The sequence below is a fragment of the Alternaria metachromatica genome (genome assembly GCF_023757995.1).
Source record: "Alternaria metachromatica strain BMP 0045 chromosome Unknown scaffold_3, whole genome shotgun sequence".
Lineage (NCBI taxonomy): Eukaryota > Fungi > Ascomycota > Dothideomycetes > Pleosporales > Pleosporaceae > Alternaria > Alternaria metachromatica.
In genome coordinates this window covers 1,605-23,759 of record NW_026055494.1, presented here as the reverse complement: position 1 = coordinate 23,759, position 22,155 = coordinate 1,605, and the positions used below count along the sequence as shown (strand labels likewise).

The 22,155-nt window shown below is 52.7% G+C and overlaps 10 protein-coding genes across 10 annotated transcripts; 6 read left to right on the top strand and 4 right to left on the bottom strand.

Moving 5' to 3' along the window:
- Positions 1-444: 444 nt before the first annotated feature.
- On the top strand, positions 445-2,100 carry J4E83_001648 (uncharacterized protein; the record flags this gene model as incomplete). Its single annotated transcript, XM_049328602.1, has 3 exons — positions 445-611; positions 665-921; positions 1,184-2,100. The coding sequence occupies 3 exons, from the start codon at positions 445-447 to the stop codon at positions 2,098-2,100; spliced, it is 1,341 nt and encodes a 446-aa protein (XP_049191574.1).
- Positions 2,101-2,591: 491 nt separating this feature from the next.
- J4E83_001647 (uncharacterized protein) lies at positions 2,592-3,512 on the top strand (the record flags this gene model as incomplete). Its single annotated transcript, XM_049328601.1, has 2 exons — positions 2,592-3,064; positions 3,128-3,512. The coding sequence occupies 2 exons, from the start codon at positions 2,592-2,594 to the stop codon at positions 3,510-3,512; spliced, it is 858 nt and encodes a 285-aa protein (XP_049191573.1).
- A 222-nt stretch (positions 3,513-3,734) lies between these two features.
- Positions 3,735-5,480, bottom strand: J4E83_001646 (uncharacterized protein; the record flags this gene model as incomplete). Its single annotated transcript, XM_049328600.1, has 3 exons — positions 3,735-4,131; positions 4,193-5,295; positions 5,352-5,480. The coding sequence occupies 3 exons, from the start codon at positions 5,478-5,480 to the stop codon at positions 3,735-3,737; spliced, it is 1,629 nt and encodes a 542-aa protein (XP_049191572.1).
- Positions 5,481-7,110: 1,630 nt separating this feature from the next.
- Positions 7,111-8,507, bottom strand: J4E83_001645 (uncharacterized protein; the record flags this gene model as incomplete). Its single annotated transcript, XM_049328599.1, has 2 exons — positions 7,111-8,273; positions 8,393-8,507. The coding sequence occupies 2 exons, from the start codon at positions 8,505-8,507 to the stop codon at positions 7,111-7,113; spliced, it is 1,278 nt and encodes a 425-aa protein (XP_049191571.1).
- Positions 8,508-9,060: 553 nt separating this feature from the next.
- Positions 9,061-10,710, top strand: J4E83_001644 (uncharacterized protein; the record flags this gene model as incomplete). Its single annotated transcript, XM_049328598.1, has 1 exon — positions 9,061-10,710. One exon carries the CDS (start codon positions 9,061-9,063, stop codon positions 10,708-10,710), a length of 1,650 nt encoding a protein of 549 aa, XP_049191570.1.
- Positions 10,711-10,933: 223 nt separating this feature from the next.
- Positions 10,934-12,759, bottom strand: CCT7 (T-complex protein 1 subunit eta; the record flags this gene model as incomplete). The annotated part of the gene is made up of 4 exons (XM_049328597.1): positions 10,934-11,043; positions 11,091-12,447; positions 12,500-12,666; positions 12,714-12,759. The coding sequence occupies 4 exons, from the start codon at positions 12,757-12,759 to the stop codon at positions 10,934-10,936; spliced, it is 1,680 nt and encodes a 559-aa protein (XP_049191569.1).
- A 450-nt stretch (positions 12,760-13,209) lies between these two features.
- On the top strand, positions 13,210-13,850 carry J4E83_001642 (uncharacterized protein; the record flags this gene model as incomplete). Its single annotated transcript, XM_049328596.1, has 2 exons — positions 13,210-13,236; positions 13,287-13,850. The coding sequence occupies 2 exons, from the start codon at positions 13,210-13,212 to the stop codon at positions 13,848-13,850; spliced, it is 591 nt and encodes a 196-aa protein (XP_049191568.1).
- Positions 13,851-14,118: 268 nt separating this feature from the next.
- Positions 14,119-16,414, bottom strand: J4E83_001641 (uncharacterized protein; the record flags this gene model as incomplete). The annotated part of the gene is made up of 2 exons (XM_049328595.1): positions 14,119-16,216; positions 16,269-16,414. The coding sequence occupies 2 exons, from the start codon at positions 16,412-16,414 to the stop codon at positions 14,119-14,121; spliced, it is 2,244 nt and encodes a 747-aa protein (XP_049191567.1).
- Positions 16,415-17,946: 1,532 nt separating this feature from the next.
- Positions 17,947-19,716, top strand: J4E83_001640 (uncharacterized protein; the record flags this gene model as incomplete). The annotated part of the gene is made up of 6 exons (XM_049328594.1): positions 17,947-18,136; positions 18,186-18,483; positions 18,539-18,592; positions 18,644-19,230; positions 19,297-19,363; positions 19,410-19,716. The coding sequence occupies 6 exons, from the start codon at positions 17,947-17,949 to the stop codon at positions 19,714-19,716; spliced, it is 1,503 nt and encodes a 500-aa protein (XP_049191566.1).
- A 582-nt stretch (positions 19,717-20,298) lies between these two features.
- Positions 20,299-21,820, top strand: J4E83_001639 (uncharacterized protein; the record flags this gene model as incomplete). Its single annotated transcript, XM_049328593.1, has 3 exons — positions 20,299-20,497; positions 20,622-21,245; positions 21,303-21,820. The coding sequence occupies 3 exons, from the start codon at positions 20,299-20,301 to the stop codon at positions 21,818-21,820; spliced, it is 1,341 nt and encodes a 446-aa protein (XP_049191565.1).
- Positions 21,821-22,155: the final 335 nt, after the last annotated feature.

Here is a 22,155-nt window from a genome sequence, read left to right as displayed (position 1 = left end):
AATAGCAAATTAGCTAGCATGCTCCGCATCGATAGTCTGCTATCAATATCACCATCTCTGCACATTACCAGGTATAATCAAGTTTCTTCCAACTTGGACACCGCAGCAATCTCAACAGTACCAACAACACACGTGACGAAGGTCATAGCGTAGTGTTTTAGTATACAGATTCCGTAGAGTTCGGCCGATGTCACGTGCGCGCTTCGCTCAATCGAGGGTGGAGGATTACGCCCGCCTTAAGTACCCGCTTCCTTTGATCCTGGTGGCTTAGTGTGCAGGTACGCGGTAAATGCTGTGTCGAGTTGCGTTAGGGGGATGGGACGTGATAGGAAGGGTAAAGGGATGATGTTTGTGGACAAGGAAGGTGTATATAAGGTGGTCCATTTCGCAGAGAACGGAATAGATAGAAGCAGCATATTTCCTGCGATGTCTTCAGTTGGAACTATGAGACAAATCACTCTTGGAACAACTTTCGGTTCTTTTGTGGGCGTAGAAGAGAATGAAGTGAGGAAGTTCCTAGGGATTAAATATGCCCAGGTGGAGAACTGGCTCTCTGCGCCCGAACTCATCACTTCGTATGGCAACAAAGTCGTCGATGCTACACGATACGGGTAAGTTACTTTCTTACCTTTCGTCGTCCAAACTGTCATACTGACAACACCAGACCACGCGCGCCAGCACCAGACCTTTGCACATTCGAGCAGTCTACCTTGATCCAATGCACCATCGGCACCGCACCCGAGACTCCTATGTCCCATTCGGAGTGTCTCAATCTAAACATTACCGTTCCGTGTCTTCCCACTAAGACCGACGGCGCTCTACCAGTCATGGTGTTCATTCACGGCGGCGGCCTCATCATGGGCGCAAACTCTTGGCCGCAATGGGATCCTGCACGTCTCGTCAAGATGAGCTCTGACATTGGTATGCCCACAGTCGTCGTCAGCGTGAATTACCGACTAGGTGCACCGGGGAATCTCACGAGTGAGGAGTTGAGAAGCGCTGGGTATGTAGGAAACAACAGTCTGAGAGATCAGAGGTGTGCGTTGAAGTGGGTGAAGAGATTTATCGGGGGCTTTGGAGGTGATGGGGAGAATGTTACTGTGTTTGGTGTTAGTGCTGGGGCCAGTATGTTACTCCAAGTTGTATTCTCCATGCGGAATGGGAGTGTGCTAATATGAGATAGCCTCCGTATTGCATCATCTGAGTTGCAAAGAACCATTGTTCAGACGTGGGATCAGCATGTCTGGAACACCGCTCATGCTCAAACCACTTTCGCCTGCTGTGGCCGAAACATCTTACAAGGCTGTTCTGCAAGCCCTGGGACTCGAAGACGCTTCCACGCATGATCGTATTCAGAAGTTACTTGCCATGAGTCCCGAAGACCTGGTCCAGAAGATACCAATCAAGATTCCACTCGCTCCATACCTGGATGGCGACATGATTCCCGAAGCGCCCTCATTCGCGAACTTATCAAATGGCACGCTCCAGAGCTTGCACAACACTCGGTGCGAGGAGTTGTTGGTAGGCTCGTGCGTAGATGATGGAAACGTCTTCTATTTCATGGGTCTGAGTTCGCGTCTTCCTGGCATCGCATCCGCAATTCATACATCCTTCTCCCGCAACCTCTCGGCATCGGTTGCTCAAGCCGTCTTATCTGCATACGGTATCGCACCTTCAGCTCCAGACGAAGAGGCCATGACATCCATCATCAACTTAGGAACGGACATCGCGTATGGGCTTCCTGCATCGTACTACGCGCGTGCTTTCAAGGGGAGGGTTTCCTCGTATCTCTTTACTGAGCCAAATCCTTGGGACGGCATGTTCAACGGGAAGAGCGTGCATTTGATGGATGCAGTGTTCCTGTTTCAGAACTTTAATGAACATATACCTGATCAGGCGAAGAAGACGGCCAGGAAAATTGCGGAGGACTTTGTGGCTTTTGCGTACGGGCGGGCTGGTGGTACTTGGGCGGAGGGTCAGACTAAGATATATGGGCCAGACTCTGGCGATGTTGACAGACTGGAGACATTAAGACAAGAAGGAGCTGTTGATCTAGATGAGGTCAGTGTGGCGTGGGATTTGTTTGTTGCTGGGAAGTAGCGAATGAGAGCTTCTAAGGTCTGGTCGGCAACACTCGTGTCGAGCACCCGAGTCCTCTACCTGGTTAGTTACGACAGCAGCAAAAGTTTTGTAGTTGTTGCTCATCTCACATCTTCTCATGCATCATGGTATCGGTTTACCGAAAACGAGAATGTGCGTCGCTCGCGAGTGTCCGCCGAGCGCTTTCACCCCCGCACGCCCCATGCAGTTTAGTGCGGGGTAAACTCGGCCCTGACCACAACTCCCGACGTGCAGCATGTGGGGTCTTCGAGCACATCCCCACGCCCCATAAACACAGCGACGACGATGTTTGCCGCGCAGCTTAGCCGGGACGATGTTTCCGATCGGCAAAGGTGCGAGAGCGATGGTGTAGTAAGGCATACCACGCTTGTGTGACGGCGTATCGTAGCTTCCTTCCCACACACCTCCGAATTGCTTCTTGTAAACAACTTGGATCTCGATTTTGGTGAAGCACGTAACACGAAACCGATATGTCGAAACCCGTAGCCATCGTGACAGGCGCCGGCTCTGGCATCGGAGAAGCAGTCGCAACCCACCTATACAGCAAAGGCTTCAAAGTTGTCGTCGCAGACCTCAATCCCTCTTCCGGCGAGCGCGTAGCCAGTGCCCTTGGACCGGACGCCATATTCCATCAAGTCGACGTCTCATCCTACAAATCCCAAGCACAGCTGTTCAAACGCGCGTATGAATGGGGCGGCAACCGTCTAGACTTCTGCCACGCCAATGCAGGTATCGATGACCGACAGAACATCTTCGAGGATATGGACAAAGAGGAGCTGGATGAGGAGGGCTTGGTCAAGAAGCTGAATACGAAGACTATGGAGGTCAATCTTGAGGCCGTCATCCAGGGACTGTGGCTGTTCAAGTATTATGTCAGGAGAAGTAAAGAGGCAGGTGGAGGGAAGGGCAAATTTGTTGCCACGAGCAGTGCAGCAGGGTTGTAGTAAGTCGTTTTCCCACAATTCTCGGTGCCTGAAGAGACTCAAGAGACTAACGAGACCATCAGCGCCATGACACAATGCCCCCAGTATACCGCCAGCAAATACGGCGTAATAGGCCTATGCCGCGCCTCAGGTCCCGTGTTCGTCAAAGAAGGCATCACCGTCAACGCGATCTGCCCTGCCTTCATCCCCACAAATCTCTGCCCACCAGAAGTCGCGGCGCGCTGGCCCAAAGAGCACATCACACCTTTGTCGACAGTGAACAAGGCCATGGACGCTTTCCTCGCAGACGACAACTTGACAGGCCAAGCGGTGGAGTTATCACAGGAGAATATCTACTTCAGACAACAGGTTGATTATCCGAATGAGAGTCAGCGGTGGATTGGCCTGGAGAGTGATAAGATCTGGGATGTGGGGTACAAGGAGCCCCCGAAGAGGGCGGGATACTAACAATAGTTTTGTTTCAATCGAAGCTTCAACTTTTGGTAGGCTCAACCTTTTAGATGCGGCACAGTCTCTCCTTTACCAACTCGGCCATGACACATTATGATCTTGATTATCCATCAATACGATAACGTAATGATGATCAAGATCATAATGTGTCATGGCCGAGTTGATAAATAAGGAACTTGTCTTGTAGCTATCATCTCTCCAAATAGCAAACTAAACACGTCAATAATGGAGTCCTTCCCTTTCTGCCTTCTCGCTCTCCTCCCTCATGACCTTGGCATGCGCTTCACTCCTCGGCCTGATATCGCATTCAAACGGCTCTGGTACACTCATAAACCCTGGCTCCATCTTCGTATTGACTTCCACCTCCTCTCCATCTTTCCCTTTCTTCTTGTTGAGGTTGAACCCCCAAAGTACGCGCGATACGTTGATGAAGAGCGAGCGCTCGGCGACATGGACACCAGGACATCCACGCCGCCCCGCGCCATAGGTGAAGTGATCGCGCTCCAGAGGATCGGGACTGTTCATGTAGTGTGCCGCAGACGCGGTGTGGTTCAGATAGCGAGATGGGTCGAAAGCCGTGGGGTTGGACCAGAGCGTTGGATCGTTGTGTATCGCCCTATAATAAGAATCAGTCAAATGGTAATGGGTATGATAACGGGGAAGGAAAGTAAACATACCACCAATTCAACACAACGACACTTCCCTTGGGGATAAACCACCCCTCATACCAATCATCCTCACTACTCGCATGCGGCATGCCAAACTTGTTCACGGGCCTCCATCTCAAGACCTCCTTAATCACACTCCTCACATACGGCAGCTTCTCCTCATCCTCCCACGTCGGCAGTCTGTCTCTACCAACCACTCGATCCAACTCTTCCTGCGCTTTCTTCTGCGCCTCAGGAAATAATACCATGCAAAGCACAAAATTATTCAGCGTCGACCCCGTAGTCTCAGACCCCGCTTCAATGAGCCCGCCGCACGTGTACGCCGCAGCCAAATCATCAATCCCCGATTTCTCAGGCCCGTTTAGATAAAACGTTTTCGTGAAGCAGTCTTTCGCTATACCGTCATCTGTGTCTTTCTTCAATTTGTTCCACAGATCGAGATACACTTTACTGTCTTGCTCGCACAGCTTCTGTCCATGGGTGCGCCAGTTCCCGAAGAGCCATTGCGGCAGCGAGGCCAGCGCAGGAAAGGAATCTATAGCCCAGGCGCCGGGCGCGGTGTTTACGGTAAAACGGTCGATGACGCCGTAGATGCGTTTAATCAATGGATCGTCCCAGCTGGGTATCCGGTAGCCGTAGGTAACTTGCATGATCACGCTCGCGGAGTAGCGGCGGTTGATGGACATGAAGTCAGCGGGGTCGCGCATTAGTTGTTGCAGTAGGACTTTGCTTTCAAAGTCTTGCACCGGTTGGTAGTTCGTGCTTGCTGTCAAATTTAGGAGCGCATGGCTGTGCTTGCGGATGCTGCGCCATCTCGGCCCGTATTGCATGAAGAGTTGGCGGCGGCCCGCTGATAAGACGTCCTGGGCCATGGGAGCTGGAGCGCGGGAAGAGTAGATGTTGGATTTCTTATCCATGAGGTCTTTCACCGCTTGAGGTGAGGACAGCCAGATGTAGTCTGTTCCGCCGATCTTGGTGTGGAATACATGGCCGTACTGCTTGCGCCAGGCGATGGCTTTCTCGCGGACGGCTTCGGTGTCTGCGAGCTCGAAGAGGGATCCAACGAATGGGTGACCCTTGGGACCTGGTGGGAGATGTCGACGTCTTGGGTCCTGCGGTCCGAGTCAGCGGAATATGGGCTGGGTTATCTCATGGAGTGTGTTGTTACCTTGATGGCGTTGGGTACGACAACGAAGTATATTGTCAAGAGAAGAAGTATTGGTGTTGTAGCAACCAGCCCAAGTTTAATGACAAAAGAAGATTGCCAAGTTGCCTGAACAATATCGAGGATAGTCATGGTGGTGATTTGCCGTGAAGATGGAGAAAATGCCCAACCACTTGAAAGCGTCCCTTGAAGCACCTAGACAGTGGGCTGTAATGTTGATGTTCTATGCATACAGCTTTTAACTTCAGACCTCCCGAAATTTAATGCAGCTATTGGTGAGGTTGCATAGTTCCAAAAGTTGGGGTATACCTAGGTAGTTCGTGGACCCTGCAGCTTCCCCGCAACATGGGCCCCACAAGCCGCTGTACCCCAGGATACTACAACACGATCCTGGTGAGACCAAGTCGGCATCAGATGTGAGCAAAAGGTTGGGAAAGAGCACATACCCGGAAACGTGAAAGGGATTGAGGAGAGAACGACTCGGAAGCCCCAACACCCAACACCGCATCCTCAATATGCCGTTAGAACGCGACGCCTCCGGCCGAACATTCATCCACCACTCTTCCGGTCAACGAACCCATTACATCCTCAACGACTTCACCGACCCATGGAAATCGCGAGAAACAATCTTGATCCAGCACGGTTTCGGGCGTCACGCCGCCTTCTGGTACCACTGGATCCCCGTTCTATCTCGTAAATACCGTGTCATACGACGGGACTTGCGAGGCCATGGATTCTCCAGCTATCCCCAAAAGTCAGACAAGTATGACTATACCCTAAACACAATATTAGGCGAGATGATCGATACGCTTGATCAGCTGTGTGTGGAGAGGGTGCATTTCCTCGGTGAATCGACGGGAGGTATTTTGGGCGAGATATTCGCGGCGAAATACCCAGAGAGGCTGCTGAGCTTGACTGTTTGCTCTACACCAACTTATCTGCCTCCAGTGGCTTTACGGCTCTTCGCTTTCGGTAGGAAGGACTGGCCGACGGCATGCAGGGAGCTTGGGTCGCGGGGTTGGGCAAAAGAGTTGGCGAGAATTCCTGGCACCATCCCGGTGTCGGATGCGCAATATCTTCCTTGGTATTTGGGTCAAATTGCTGTTAGTAATGGTGAGGGATTGGCTCAATATGCGGAGTTTCTGTCGACGTTAGATTCGAGGCCTTGGTTGGACAGGATCAAAGTGCCGACGTTAATCTTATCGCCGACGCAGAGTGCTGCTGTGAAAGTCGAAGATATGAAAGCTCTGGCGGAGAAGATCGAACAAAGCAAGCTCGTGCTTGTTGAGGGCCCTGGACATGAGATATACGTCACTCAAGCGGAGCAGTGTCAACAGGCGTTCCTAGGATTCCTGGAGAAACTGGACAGGGGCATCACTAAAGGAGAAAATTAACGTAAATAGGAATGGGTGTTTTACATTATGGATTGCTGCATATATCATGCGCAAAACGTACTCGCTGGACCCAGAAGTCTACAATGCGTTGAGATCAAACCAACCTTTCATCTTGATACTAATGTAGCCTGCAGCGCGCCTCTTCGATTTCTCCTTTTGGTATCGCTGTGGACCATTTTAACGGCTCAAAAAAAGAACGACCGCCCAATGTCTGCATCAAACGCCGTCAATGCAAGTGTGAGTGGGTTTTACCATCATGCTCCTAATGCGCCGCTATGCAATAATCATAAAACATGTGAAGCCAAAAACGTGAGTGCTCGGTGCGAAGTGTAGAAGGCACCGGGGTCGGTGGTGTGAAGTGTGGCAGATCATGCGTCCTGTCGCTCTCGTTCTCGTCGTTCATTCATATCCAGGGCCATCTTCTTGCTAAACTCGTAACAACTGATCATGATGGCGCATGCCGGTGCGATCTTGAGACATCGGGCAGCCCAACCCTTGAACAAACCTGGCATGCCTTGCTCGCGGTAGATGTGCATCAGGAATCGTGGCATGGATTGGTCTTCTGGCCGTGTCGAGTTCGCAATGTCTTTAGCGGTCTCGCCCATGTGCCGCGCGACTTGTTGTCTTGTCTTTCCGACGTCGAATGGGGTGGTGACAAAGGCCGCGACTGCTCCTGACGTAGCACCAGCGATGAAGCTATCGACTAGTGTGTCTCTGTGGTTTTCCTGACTTCGAGATCTGCTTCTTCGTCGTACCCTCTCCTCACCACGGCCCATGCGGAACTCGAAACCATCGTTTCTTGCCTCTCTCCGTCCTCGTTGGTCGGTCAGAACATTTCTTGTGGCTTCATAACCCCACCAGTAGAAGGCCGAGAAGGGTACGTCGCGCCAGAGGGTCAATGTGAGGCCCCGCCATAGACTGAAGACTCCTTGGTTGCCGACCATGTCTTTCAGTCCGTCCATTGTGTCTCGAAAGTGGCCGGCGGCGGTGGCAGTGGAGTTCGCTGCCTGCATTCGCGTTCGGAATATCTCGATCGGGCCTACCGCTATCGCAGCGAGTATCCGCGCAGTCGCTCCTGCCACTAATGGTATGTAGGCATCGGATACGGTTTGTCGTAGGGGCGAAGCTTGTGCGGTGCGTAGCCAATCGTATCCGGCGAAGTAGATGACGTTTGCAGGTACTGCCATGACCAATGTGGGCGACAGTCCTCTCCAGAGTGTCCGCGGACCCTCATTCTGTGCGATCTTGCGTAGCCCGTCCCATGTGCTATTTATTGTTTTCCGTTCGACCTCCTCCACCGCACAGCTCAGATCGGCGGGGTTGATGGGTGCCATGGTAGGCCCCGCCACACAGAAAGGTGCTTTGTTATTCATCCAGAAGACTTCTCTACAGCACGACGATATGCCGAGGTTCGGAGGCAGATCGCGGAATTGAGTGAGTGTGGCGCCATTGTATCCGCGTGGCCGTGACGCTGTGGTCGAGACGGTTTCTTGTGATTGTAATCGTACGCGGACGACGTCGAGGGGTGTGACTGGTGGGTGTTAGTATCAACTTCCATGATGCGAGTACCCAAATGTGCAGAGTTCAGACGGGATAAGAACAACGCAGTCGGAAAGACATATGTTGAAGAAATGTGCAGATATTGCATACCTAGTAACGACGTGAGGACACTGCCAGACACAGCCGACAGCATCTTTTGTCCGAGCGACACATCGCCCACACCGCTCGGGTCCGCTTCCTCGGCTCGCTGGGTGGCCGTGGCCATGGTGCCGGTGGTCGGGATGGCAGCGGAACGGCGTGTTACCTCTCAGCGGTGAGGGTGGTGGTGGCAGAGGGCTGGATGGGCGAAAAGGGCGTACTGGGCATTGTTTTCTGGGGTGATAGGCAGGCACAAGTGGTGACGAAGGCGACGGGAAGCTTTGACGCAAGGACTTAATTATCGGAAGGAACTACGCACTTTTGGCGCGTCATTCCCGCGCCGCCCACGTTGCGCCCCCGCCGAGTGATTGGACCGCCGGCCGAAAGTCAGAGGAAAGGGCGTTGGCTTATCAGATGGCGCATGGGGCCGGGCTAGATCATGCATCGAGTGGCGCCCTTCATCGCCTCGCCGTGGCTTCACAGGCCCTTTCATGCACGCCTAATCGCTGTGAGCGGAATATTGTCCTGAGTCACATTCCGTTGTATCATGTATTCTTACTAAAAGCCTGCTGCTAGCCTCTGCATTGTACCCTGCACGCCCTATTGCCATCGACACCTGCGACTTCGGACATACCGCATCTAGCCGACAAGTACTACCGATATTGGCCAAGTTTGTTACCATGGACCAGAAGGACGTTCCCACCAACACCGAGGCCGAGCTTGAGTCTTTCCGCCAGAAATGGAGAGAGGAAGTCACTGCCCGGGCCAAGGGTAAGGCGCCTGCATCGTCGGCATCCGCAAAGCCCACCGCTACTTCCTCATCCACTGGCAAACCCCATCCAACTAAAAGCAACGCGCAGGATGCTCAACATCACACTCGTACTCGAAGTTTGAGCCTAGAAGGCGGTGACGAAGTCAACTCATACACGTATCACAATCTGGGCGAGAAGCAACATGGCCGGAGACTTGACGAGACCAGTGCCCAGACCGCTGCCGCTATTGCTGAGGAGGCAGAACCAAGATCGGCATTAGAACACTATGAGAAAGCCGTAGAGAAAGAGAGTCAAGGTAGTTTGGGTGATAGCGTCGATCTATACAGAAAGGCGTTTAAGCTTGACTCGGGAGTCCAAGAGACCTACAAGGCAAAGTACTTCCCGCCCTCATACTTCAAGAAACTCAAAGCTGCACAAGCTGCACAAGCGGCAAGTGCATCGGCTTCATCAGCTGCTCCGAAGCCCCAGGACCCCAACCCATCCAATGCCTCCGCGACAGTGCCTAATACCGCCCACCACTCCCTACATGGCCTCTCCCCCTCGTATCAAAACCTGATCAGCGAATACGCCAGCACCTCCATTCTCGGTGAACTACCGCCAACAGAATTCAGCCCCGCGCCACCAAGTCCTATCTCTAAAATCCCAGAGGAAATCATCGTTGAGATACTGGAGCAACTCGCCGTACAAGATATAGCATCATTTGCCCGTTTAGCCCAAGTATGCAAACGCCTCGCCTACCTCGTAACCACCGAAGACCGCGTCTGGAAACGACTAGCTATCGGGCCCGAATATGGCTTCGCATCCATGCACTACAGCTGGTCATGCGAAGTAGGCGGGAAACCACTTGAGGAAGACCAAACTGGCGGAATAACCCTAGGCACCGCCAACCTTGACCTCTCCGACAGCGAAGAGATAGAACCTGAGTCTGAACCACTGCCTCCAGCACTCCTGACCCAACTTCTCGTGCCAAGTCCTTACCCCACCTACCGCGTGCTCTTCCGTCAACGCCCGCGCATCCGCTTCAACGGCTGCTACATCAGCACAGTAAACTACACGCGCCCAGGCCAAGCCGAGCCCACAACCTCCTCATGGAACTCACCCATCCACATCGTAACCTACTTCCGATACCTACGCTTCCTCCGCGATGGGACGTGCATCTCGCTACTTACCACGACCGAGCCCGCAGACGTAGTGCCGTATCTCTACACCGAACACATCCGTAAGAACCACCACAACCTACCCAGCTCGCCGATGAAAGACGCCGTGCTGGGCCGCTGGCGTATGAGTGGACCTGAACCGGGTAGTGGAGAACAAGAGGGCACGGTGCATATCGAGAAACCGGGAGCGACGCCAAAGTACATGTACAAGATGGCGCTTAATTTTGGTAATGCGGGCAGAGGGGCTAAGAATAACAAACTGGTTTGGCAAGGGTACTGGAGCTATAATCGGTTGACGGATGATTGGGCCGAGTTTGGGCTGAAGAACGATCGTGCGTTTTACTTTAGTAGGGTTAAGAGTTATGGAATGAGTTGGGATGAGAGGGGGATCAAGGAGTAGGCGTCAAAGATGCAGAGTTGAACGTTAGCAATGAAGGACTGCCAATAACGGTCGCTGAATGGGCAAATAGTTGTTAGAAGTCCATGAACGTGCACAGACGTGTGAACGTGATGTTGTTCAATTCTTCCTTTTCGCATTATTCATAGACAGCGGTCTCTACGACGTGGCGTAGCATTAGCGTGTCCGTGTTGTGGTATACACTCCTTCTCTTGTCTCTGTGTCTTTACCGTCTGGGCATGCCGCGGCCACGTCCCCTTCCGCCGAGTGCCCTTTGGGCGGCGCCTGGTGGTAGCGGCCTGTTGGGTGCCTGTGGTTGCTGTGACTCCTGGTTCTCTGCTTGTTGTTAGCACTTGCTTACGACGCGACATGGTTTCACATACTGATTGTCTCGTCAACGCTCAAGATGAGGCAGGCCGCCTCTGTCGCCGCCTGCAGAGCGTTGACCTTGACCAGACTAGGCTCCCACACGAACTTCTCCATGTTGTTTGCTATGCTCTCAGTTGTGAAGTCGACACCGGCCCAGATGTTGCCCTTCTTGTGCTCTACGCGAAGGCGGTTGAGGATGTCCGTCGCGTCGACACCGGCGTTGTCGCACAGTTGCCTAGGAATGACCTCGAGTGCCTTCGCGAACGCCTTGATGATGGGTTGCTGCTTGTGCGGGATGTTACTGTCGGCGTAGTTGTGTAGGTATGATGAGATCTCCATCTCGACGGCGCCACCTCCGGCAACAATGTTCCTGTTCTTGATCGCACGCTTGACGATCATGATCGCGTCGTGTAAGCTTCGCTCGACCTCGGCGATGAACTGCTCTGCGCCACCACGGAGCACCAATGTGCAAGTCTTGGCCTCTGGGCAGCCCTGGAAGAAGTTGAAACGCTCGCCACCGATCTGTCGCTCGTCGAAGGATTCGCAGGTTCCGAGATGCTTGCTCTGGATGTCAGAGCAAGTAGACTGGAGGCTCGCGCCCGTTGCCCGGCAGACACGGTCGAGGTCGTCTGCGGCAACTCGTCCGGCACAGAAGATGTCGCGGTCTGCAAAGTACTGTGTCGCCAAATCGCCGATGGGGAGCTTGCTCAGAACAACCTTGGCGCCCGTCTTGTATAGCGCTTCCATCTTGTTGTAGATGATCTGCCACTCTGCGTCGACAATCGCCTGGTATTCCGAGACCTGCTCCACCCGTACCTCAGCGTTGTCCTTCTCACTCTTGAGCTCGAGTTCGACGTTCAGGCAGACGATCTTGGGCTGCTTGAAGGTCTTCGGTTGCTGCTCGAAACCGGCGTATGAGAAGGTCTTCTTGAATGCGACACCGTTAACGAACAGTGAGTCCTGGAGAGCACCACCGGTAATCTTCTTTACTCCGATGAGCTTCTCGTTCAACTCGTCTTGGTCGAGCGAAAGTACGGCGTCCACGACCATCTTTGTGAAGAAGTCGGCGTTCCTGTGAATGAGCTTGCTGCTCATGGCGGTCGCGGCGAGCTTCTGAAGGGTGTCCCGCTGGTTGCCCTCGGCGGTGTCTACAGCAATCTCCATGATCTTGTTGACAGCAAGATGCGATGCTCTCCGCAGACCCTTCATGATGGTCTGGCTGCTGACTCCCTGCTCGACAAAGTCCTTGATCTCCTTCAGTATCTCTCCGGCGATGACGACAACGGACGTGGTACCGTCGCCCACTTCGGCATCTTGCGATCGTGCGATATCGGTGAGGACGCGGGCGGCGGGGTGGACGATGTCGAGAAGCTGCACGCAGTCAGTATTAGTTTACACGATAAGGTTTTGTGGCATAATCTACCTTCATGACTGTGGCGCCGTCGTTGGTGATTGTCTGCCTGCCATTCTCGTCGACCATGAGCAGATCACCGCCATACGGTCCTAGGGTGCCCTTGATCGTGGCCTGCACAGCGAGGCAGGCGTTGATGTTTGATATTACCTGGCCGCGACCCTGTGACTGATCGGTACCTGAGGCTGTAAGCTACGTGTGTATCAAAAAGTGTCGAGGCACCTACCCTCCCGCAACACCACAATGGTCGGTGTTTGACCGCCGAACGACATGCTGGCTGATGGTGCAAACACAAAAACTTGGATTCAGGTTGTGGAAGCTTTGGAACTCGAACAAAGCTGGCGGTGTAATGTGAGGGGTATGCGCAGCCGTATGTTTCCAACTTGTCTGCGGGGAACGCGTTCCCGTGAATTTTCCATTTCCAGGGCACGTCCGTCTCGTTGCCAAGGCCGTCCGTGCCCTTGTTGACAACCTTCTTCCGACCTTCTCTCAACCTTCCATGCGTTGTGCCACAGTACGCCATCGCAGAACCCCCAAACCTCCAGCCTGCATTCCTCGTCGTCGCAGCATCCATACGATCAATCCCGTGCTGCGTAGTGACTTTGACACGGCACATGTGACTTCGTGACCGCTTCGTCTCATAGGGTGAACCTATCGCAGGACTTGCCATTAGCCCCGACCACATCCACAGACTCTCTCCCGTAAGCGCCCATTCTACGAGCATGCCGGCCAAGACATCTGCCAAGAAGGTCAGGTCATCCCGTACTTGTGGTCTTTAGTGGCACTGACGTGTGTATAGATGGCGCCCACACCCAAGCCAACCGAGGATATCCGCCTACGTCGTCTGGACCGTCGTTCTAAAGAGAGTGTAGAGAAGCAAATATCGCTAGCCGAGACCATATCGCCTTTGGATACATATCCACCATTACTGCGCATTCCATCTGAGATCCGGAGAGAGATCTTCCGGTACGTCTTACCATCGTCAAACAAACGCTTCATTCTGTACACCGACTGCGACTCTCGATCCATCAACAGAAAATGGAACAAGAACTGCCGCCCGCATCCAGATAGACATTTGACTCTGGACATTCTGCGAACGAACCGCCTGATCTATCACGAATGCCTGCAAATCATCTACTCAGAGAACCAGTTCCATTTCTATGCATTTAATTATCTACCTGTTCTCGACTTCATACGCCATCTCAGTCCTGAAGCGAAGAACCAAGTCCGCAATGTGCGGCTTACGCCTTTGACGGATAAGCAGGATGATCCGCCGGCGTCGCACGATGTCTTCTGTACCGTCATGCATGACTCTCTTCCTGGACTCAGCCAACTGCAGGCAGATCCCGTTGTCTTCTTCTAGGAGGACGGCTAGCCTTTCCTTCAATTTCAGTTCTCCACCTGTCCAGTCGTCGCATCTAGGTACATAGGCGAATCTACGAGGATGTGACCTTGCGTATAAGGCATACATGAGACATTCGATCATTGTATGGCAGCCTTTTTGTCTCCAACGTATGGCACGATCAAAACTATTCGATGATGCTGACCACTCTAGACTTCCTGTGACCCCAATTACTGATCACGCTGGAGATCAGTCACCCGGGTCCAAATCTCAAGCTTAGATGGCCTCGTTATTGATGACTGGACAGCTCAGCCGGCATGGCTGCCGTGCCAGTGAGCCTTTTCGACCTGGAATGTTCTTCAATGATCGCCAGGAGATCTTGATGTTCCGAATCAGAGGCAATGTCATAAGGGCTCTTGCCCTCTGCATTCGCTTGAAACGGATTTGCTCCTCTCTCGCATAAGAAGGATGTCACTGTGGCTCGAAGATCCAGATCCCATTTGTAGGCGCCTGTCCAGAAAGAAACAGCTTGGTGCAGCACGGTTCCCCCGGATGTCGTCATCGGTGCATTGATATCCCATCCGCGGTTGAGCAAGACATCCATGACTGCGATGATGCGGCTTGGAACGAGGTGCTTGTCGGCATCCGACGTGGTCTTGATCAGCCATGAGCGACTCATAAGCTGTCCGGCCAAGGTCGACCAGGTGTCCGGCTCGGCTGGCACCGCTCCATTGGCAGTGAGCAAGTCGACCATGGCCACTTGTCGAGCGCCTACAGCGAAGTTGAGCGGCGTTAGAGTTGTTGAGTAGCCAAAAGGAACTTCGTTGACGCTGAACCCCGCTTGGATCAGGGTCCTCGCCATAACCACTTCTCCCAGCAGAGCGGCGAAGTGTAGCGCGGTGACTCGCTCTGGGCGGCCCCGTTTGCGCACACTCGAGCGCCAGAACCCCTTCTTCTTGTTAAGGATAGCTGTCAACGCTCCATGATCTCCATCGCAAACAGCCTCTTCGGTCCGATCCCTTGGTTGGCATCCGACTTTACCAAGGATCTCTTTGCGAGATAAGGGCTTTCCCTCGGATGTCGCCATATGCCTGGGTTCATCCGAGCTCGGAATCGCTGGTTCTGCTTTTCTCGGGCTAGGAGAGTAGCCCTGTGTCCAACTTCCATCCTCTGACGGCCTCCATTCTACTCTGTTTGATGCAGAAGGTTGCGATTTTCCCATTGGAGGGCTGGAATCCACCAGAGTCATGTTCTCGGATATAACACTTCGAGGCGCTTTCCAAGGCCGAGCAGCCAGTACCATGGACACAGATGCTGAGTCGCTCCCAGTAGGTTCTGGCGAGGCTTCCAAGCTTGTTTCGGAGAGTCTGCTGCGAGGTCGCTCTCCTATCGCATCGGTCTCGGAGGGTCTCGCACGCGAGAGAAGCGAAGAAAACTCAAGGTGCTCTACGCTCGTTTGCAGCGATTCTTCGACTGCCTTCAAAGAGGCTTCTCGGTTTGCCTCCGGTATCATGGCAAGGCAGGACTTCGCAAGCGCACGGTTATTGAGCAAGACGTAAATGTGAGCCATAAGAGCCAAGGACTCCAAAGACGAAGCATGCCGTTTTCCCAGTAATCGTCTTCTTGCTTGTAAGGCCTTCTCGCATTCGGCTCGTGCACGGTCGAGTTGCCTCATTCGGACATATAACTGAGACAGCAAGTGCGTCGCGTTGTGAATGCATTCACGTTGCTGATCAGAGTCTGCTGGCTGGTTGACAAATCCGATCAGAGCTTTTGCCGCATCTACAGGTTCCTGAACGTGGTAGGCGCAGACTGCAAGCCTGTAGAAGAGGCTGAACACGTCACAGAATGCGCGTTGGCGCGTTGACAGCCCTTGCAATATTCTGAGTGCTTCTTGGAGTAGAGAGTCCGCCTCGTCCCAACTTCCGGAATCGAAGGCTTGCGAGCCTGTGCTCAAGGCCGCTTTCGCGAAGTCGGTGTCCAGATCATCGTCCGAGTCGGATGTCTCACGCTCTTGTACACCTTGAAGTGGAGCCGCACCTCGCAAGACACTGAGAGCTCTCCTAGGGCTTTTTGTTGGCACCGACTCCTTTCGATCTTCTCGTATTGCTTGGATAGCCTTCATCCATGGCAGACGATCGCTATCGCTAGAGACCCTGGGTGAAGTCTGAGCTATAATGTCTTCCCGTGGGTTGGCTTCCGGAGTATTCATTCCTTTCACGATAACCTCTTGCGCATACTGCATCAACGTAGCCTCCGTATGAGAATACCGCCATGGCGGACCGACCTGGGATGATCGTTGTAGCTTCTTAACCATTTGTTGAAGCTTCATGACGTCAGGTGCAGGACGTCGTTCGGCCTGAATAGGCGCAATATAGGAGAGGACCCTGGGAGACGATTCAGCGGTTGAAAACAATTTTGGTGCAAGGAAGGACCTACGCCTGAATCAGAAGTAACGTAGTTCTCAGATTGTCGCTGTGTCTGTGTACAGCGGCTCCCATTTCTTCAATCTGCTCCTTATTGTTGTGCAGCTCGACAAGGCGTTGCGGCTGGAACACAACGCTGGCCTCTTCGGCCTCTTCCATCCTGACAGCGCTGACGAATGAGTTCAGGCTATCTATAGTCTGACTTGCATCCTCGACCTGAGTTGCCAGGCAACTCCACATTCGACCATCTCCATCATAGGGTGGAGGTGACCCTGTCTTGGTCTTGCTTGCGACTTCTGCCAGTTTGAGGTGAATCTGGTAACACTCATTCCCAAGCGACTTCACCTCCCCCACAAGATTGTCAAGGGATGCATCGCAATGTTTCGCGTCCAGGTTGAGTTCGGAAAGAGATACAAACAACGCCCAAGCCGTTTTGTTCAGAACCGAAACTGCGGAAGATGCATCCGCCGGTGTGGTTGCAACTCTCTCCATCGCAGATGGTCGATATTTGCATTGCGATGGGTGTGAGGCCCAGGAGAAATCAAATTGCTGGCTGCGCAGACGCTATGCTATGCAGTGTGACGTGAAAAGTACCGATAGCTACACAGGTCGTGGCTTACGCCATGGAGCAGTAGATCATGCGGTGAGCCTGACCGGGAGAACTACTCAACGCTGGAGTACACAGCGACGCCGATCTTGAACTTTGCCGTCCAATAGACACATGGAAGAAATATTGAAAGTCTATACCATTGGGGCCGGCGGGGTTATTGGTTTCGCAATGCCCTTGCTTGTGCACTTCGACCAAGGGCCGAACACAACTATCCCTATTGGTCGATGCGCGCCATGATACGCCTGTCACATATCTCTCACGAAGGGCTTTGCGAATGTGATGGAAAGAGGCGTAGACGTACGAGCAAGATGATGGGGCCGAAACATATCCCAATGCGTCCATTTTGACCTCCGCACCTCATTCCGAGCACATGGACCTTCCAGCTTACTGGGCTGATACGTGTTGCGACTCGCAGTGGTACTTTGCATGTCTTGGCTCTATCTCCGCAGTGGGCGGGGCCATCTCTGTGGACGCAGGTTGCGTTCACAATTTGGCGTTGGGGTACGCCACGGGCTTACATAGGCGCGCCGCACATAGCAGTCTTACGCGACGGGCTGAGCTGCGCAAAGTGAGCTTCCGATCGAGCCTTGCTCGTGTAACCGATCTTAGTGCACCAAACAGAAATATATCGACCAGAGGACAGCATTTCGAGATTAAGTAGGACTTCAGCATTCTGACGATACCAAGCATGGATAGCTTCCACCCCCAGAATTGGGCACTCTGCATAAAGAAGGGTGTGGTAACACAGCTGGTGAGACAAAGATAGCGAGACTGCGCTGCCACAATCATGCACTGCGCCAATCAGTCCATCTATCGAAAAGCACGACTGCATGCACGTCCGCAGATCGGACTCAACTGGCCCCATCGTACGTGAGCGATCCAGCAACAGCTACTAAGACGAACAGACCAGCCTGACCCGCATTCTGAATCCTTCCTTTGTCTCGTCGTTTCAGGTTCGCACGGTAGAATCAACATCATCCCGTTTTTCCATCTACAGCATCCCCACCTGCAGCTCGCCGATTAATTGCTTGAATACAAGGCTCAAGTCCCACGAGACGCCCCGTCAGTTATACGAGCACCAATGGCGAAAACCGACGACTCTGGGTGGGCAAGCGCAAGAGCGCCTGTCAGTAACGGCGACCATGGAGATTTCGAAAGACCGAAAGGATGGAAATACCGCAGCTTGAGAATCGGACCCATCAAGCTTCCATGCTATGCATCGCCAGAATCGCAATTGATATTAGTCTCATTTGTCTGCTTCTTGTGTCCCGGTAGGCAGCACACGATCGTAGTAACGCACAGTTTACTAACTCTACACAGGCATGTTCAACGCCGTCAATGGTATCGGAGCTGCAGGTCTCGACGATGATGCACATGCCAGCAACGCTGCGAATACTACACTTTATGCTACCTTTGCAATCGTCGGTTTCTTCGCTGGCACTATCACCAATGTCCTCGGTATTCGAGTTGCGCTTTCCTTCGGCGGTCTGGGGTATTGCGTTTACGTCAGTGCATTGCTTTGCTTCAACAAAACTCAGAACTTGGGCTACGTGGTCTTTTCTGGGTTCTTGTTAGGATGTTGCGCTGGCATACTGTGGTCGGCGCAAGGTGCCATAATGTAAGCTGACTTATGAAGAGTATGTGAGACATATACTGACTTCGTACCTCTGCAGGATGAGTTATCCGCCAGAGAAGCAGAAGGGGCGGTATATCTCTTTATTCTGGATGTAGGTGTCGCTGTACGGACCGTACCGAGATAAGCTAATTTCTTATGATAGCATCTTCAACATGGGTGCTGTTATTGGTAGCCTGGTCCAGCTTGGGCTGAACTTTGATACACAAAACGCAGACGGGCCAGCAGCTGTCACTGACCAGACATACATCGGCTTTATGGTCCTCACATTCCTCGGCGCCTGCCTCTCCTGGACACTCATTGATGCCAAACACGTCATACGACGCGACGGCAGCCGAATTATCATGATGAAACACCCAACTTGGCAGTCCGAGATCCTGGGTCTTTGGGAGACTCTGCGTACGGATCCGTATATCATACTCCTCTTTCCGATGTTCTTCGCTTCGAATTGGTTCTACACGTACCAGTTTAACGACGTCAACTACGCACGTTTCAATGTGCGAACGCGCGCACTCAACAATGCGCTTTATTGGTTGGCGCAGATACTCGGAGCTGGTGTGTTTGGATTTGCACTGGATTTCCCGAACGTCAGAAGGACTACCAGGGCGAAGATTGCCTGGGTAGTCATGCTATTGTTGACCTTCGCCGTTTGGGGAGGAGGGTACGTATTCCAACGACGGTATCGTCGCGACGATGATAGCCACCACTTCGATTGGACAGACGGCGGGTATGGTACGTAAAAGTCATGTGCGAAATGCACGTGAGACATGTACTGACTTTTTATCTCTACCTCTGCAGGCGGCCCGATGGTGTTGTACATCAGCTACGGCTTCTACGACGCGGCATGGCAGACATGCGTGTACTGGTAAGACTGTCTTTCCATTGGCATGCTCTCTGCTAACAGCCCTCAGGTTCATGGGCGCAATCTCGAACAACAGTCGAAAGCTCGCCAACTTTGCTGGATTTTACAAGGGCATTCAATCAGCTGGCGCAGCTATTGTTTTCCGCCTAGACGGCTACAAAAGGCCCTACATGGACATATTCCTATCCAGTTGGGTGTTGTTGGCTGGAAGCTTGATCGTCGCGCTGCCAGTGATGCTGCTGAAGATCAAAGACACGGTGCCGCTTGAGGAGGACTTGAAGTTCACAGACGAGACCGTCGAGGATGTGCTAGGTAGGAGGGACGGCTACTTGTTGGATGAGCCCGAGAAGGCCTAGGACTTTACGTCCGGACATGGGAAGGTGCCGTTCTCGCCTACATGGATGCGGCGGGAGCTACGACCAAAGGACAGTTAGCGCTCAACCGATGCGATCTGCATCATCAGACATCGGGCGCGAAAACCGTGAACAGATTTCTCATCAATTTTTTTCCCATCAAATGCGCGTGTTCAGCTGTGCGATGTCGCCTCCGACTCCGTTGCGATACCGATAAGCCACTGGAGCACTCTATGCCGAACTCCGGCGCCCCTCGGAGTTCCATGTGCGCTGCGTCGCCCACTCCGAAAGCGCTTTGAAATCAGCGCCATGCACTCTTTCCAAATTATGACATCTCTACCAGTCTGCCATGCCCCGCTTTCGAGAAGGGATCGCTTTTCTCTTCCTGTGTTAGAGCTGAACAGCTCAACGTCCTTGGTGCGTTGGGCATGATCTTGGTCGGCGGACCCTGCAGTCAGCAAATTGCTATGCATTTATCGTTGATATCATACAGCATCAGCGCTGAATTGATTGCCATATAAATGAAGCCCTCTGTGGATATTTTCTAGAGCAGCAACCTGACGATATCTACGTTCAACACTCATCATGGAGACTAGAACTCAATCGGCCCTTACAAGCACCGGCACCACGCCCGACAACCAATCGGAATTCGAGCTTGAATCAAGCCAACGATGGAATGAGCAGCCCGCGAACGAGAACGAGTCTTTGCTACCGCCGACTGATTGCGGGAAAGATGCGTGGTTGTTCGTTGCGGCTGGCTTTATGGTGGAGATGATGGTATGGGGTGAGTGTGAAGTGTTTCATTGACTACGCCTTTGCCCTCGTAGTATCATCATGACTGCATATCTTCCAACCCAATTCTCCCGTAGTATTGTCCAAGTTGGAACGTTTGCTAATATATCTACTAGGCTTCCCATGGTCATATGGCATCTTCCAAGAGTACTATAGTTCATCCCCAGAATTCGCAGGTTCATCTGGTATCCCAGCCATCGGCACTTCAGCGATGGGCATTTTATACATGATCGCGCCATTGACCTTTGGTTCGTTCACGCGCTGGCCGCAGTACAGAAGGAAGGCAATGGTCGCTGGTGTATTCACCATGTGCCTTTCGCTTGGTCTGAGCTCGCTATGCACGACCGTACCGCAACTCATCGTCACTCAAGGGATCTTTTATGGTGTCGGCGGCGCAATAGCGTACTGTCCTTGTATCATACTCTTGGACGAATGGTTTGTAAGACGCAAAGGTCTCGCATTTGGTATCATGTGGGCAGGAACAGCACTTGGTGGCGTCGTCATCCCACTGTTGCTGCAGTTCCTTCTCAATCGCTATGGCTTCCGCAACACGCTACGCATATGGGCAGGCCTACTCTTTGCAGTTCTTCTACCCGTCACAATCTTTATCAAACCACGGTTGCCTGTCTCGGCAACTACTAGGTGTGGAATTACTTTCACTTTCCTCACGAACAAGACCTTTTGGGTTCTGCAGTCTGGCAACATCTTGCAGGGCTTAGGGTTCTTTGTACCATCCATTTGTAAGTGTCTCTGTATGAATCACATGCGAGAACTACACTGATGTTTTGCTAATTTAGACCTTCCTACATACACCAAGGCACTGGGATTCAGTAGCACAGTCTCCGCCGTTCCTCTCATTCTCCTCAACGTCGCCGCTGTCATCGGATCCGTTAGTATGGGAAGTATCATCGATCGCACACACGTCACCACCGCCATCCTCATCTCCACCATCGGTGCCATGATCTCCACTTTCCTGATCTGGGGCTTCAGCACGTCTCTACCACCGTTGCTGATCTTCTGCTTCACATATGGACTCTTCGCAGGCAGCTTCGCGAATACTTGGCCTGGCATCATGAGGGCAGTGCAAACGAGTACGGGACAGATGGAGAGCTCTATGGTCTTCTCGTTCTTGTGTATGGGTAGGGGTATTGGGAATATTGTTAGTGGGCCTATCAGTGAGGCATTGATCAAGACGGGAACTCTTGGTGAGCATGGATTGTACGGAACGCAATATGGCAGTTTGGTGGTGTGGACGGGGGTTAGCGCTGCGCTTGGGGGTGTGAGCATCATCGGAAGGAGGGTGGGATGGCTGTGATGGAGCTTACAACAACCGACCCGAAATACTCAACCACCCTTCATTCGACTTTGTTATGATCGCTCTCAGGAAGTAACCGTAACCGAAATGTTCAAGGTGGTTTGCAATAGATGTCTCGAAGGAACAAAGTGTAATTGACGTGGCTACTAGCACACTTCGATGACAACGATCGCTTCTATTTGTTGCTTACCGAACGGTCAGCTTCGTCATATCCCGCGTTCGTAAGAATTGGCTTGCATATCGTACCGTGTTTTCGCTTAGGAGCGCATTGCTGAGCAAGGCCGGATCAGCCACCCAACATCGCATGTCGCTTGGCCATTTCACCGGAGATAGGC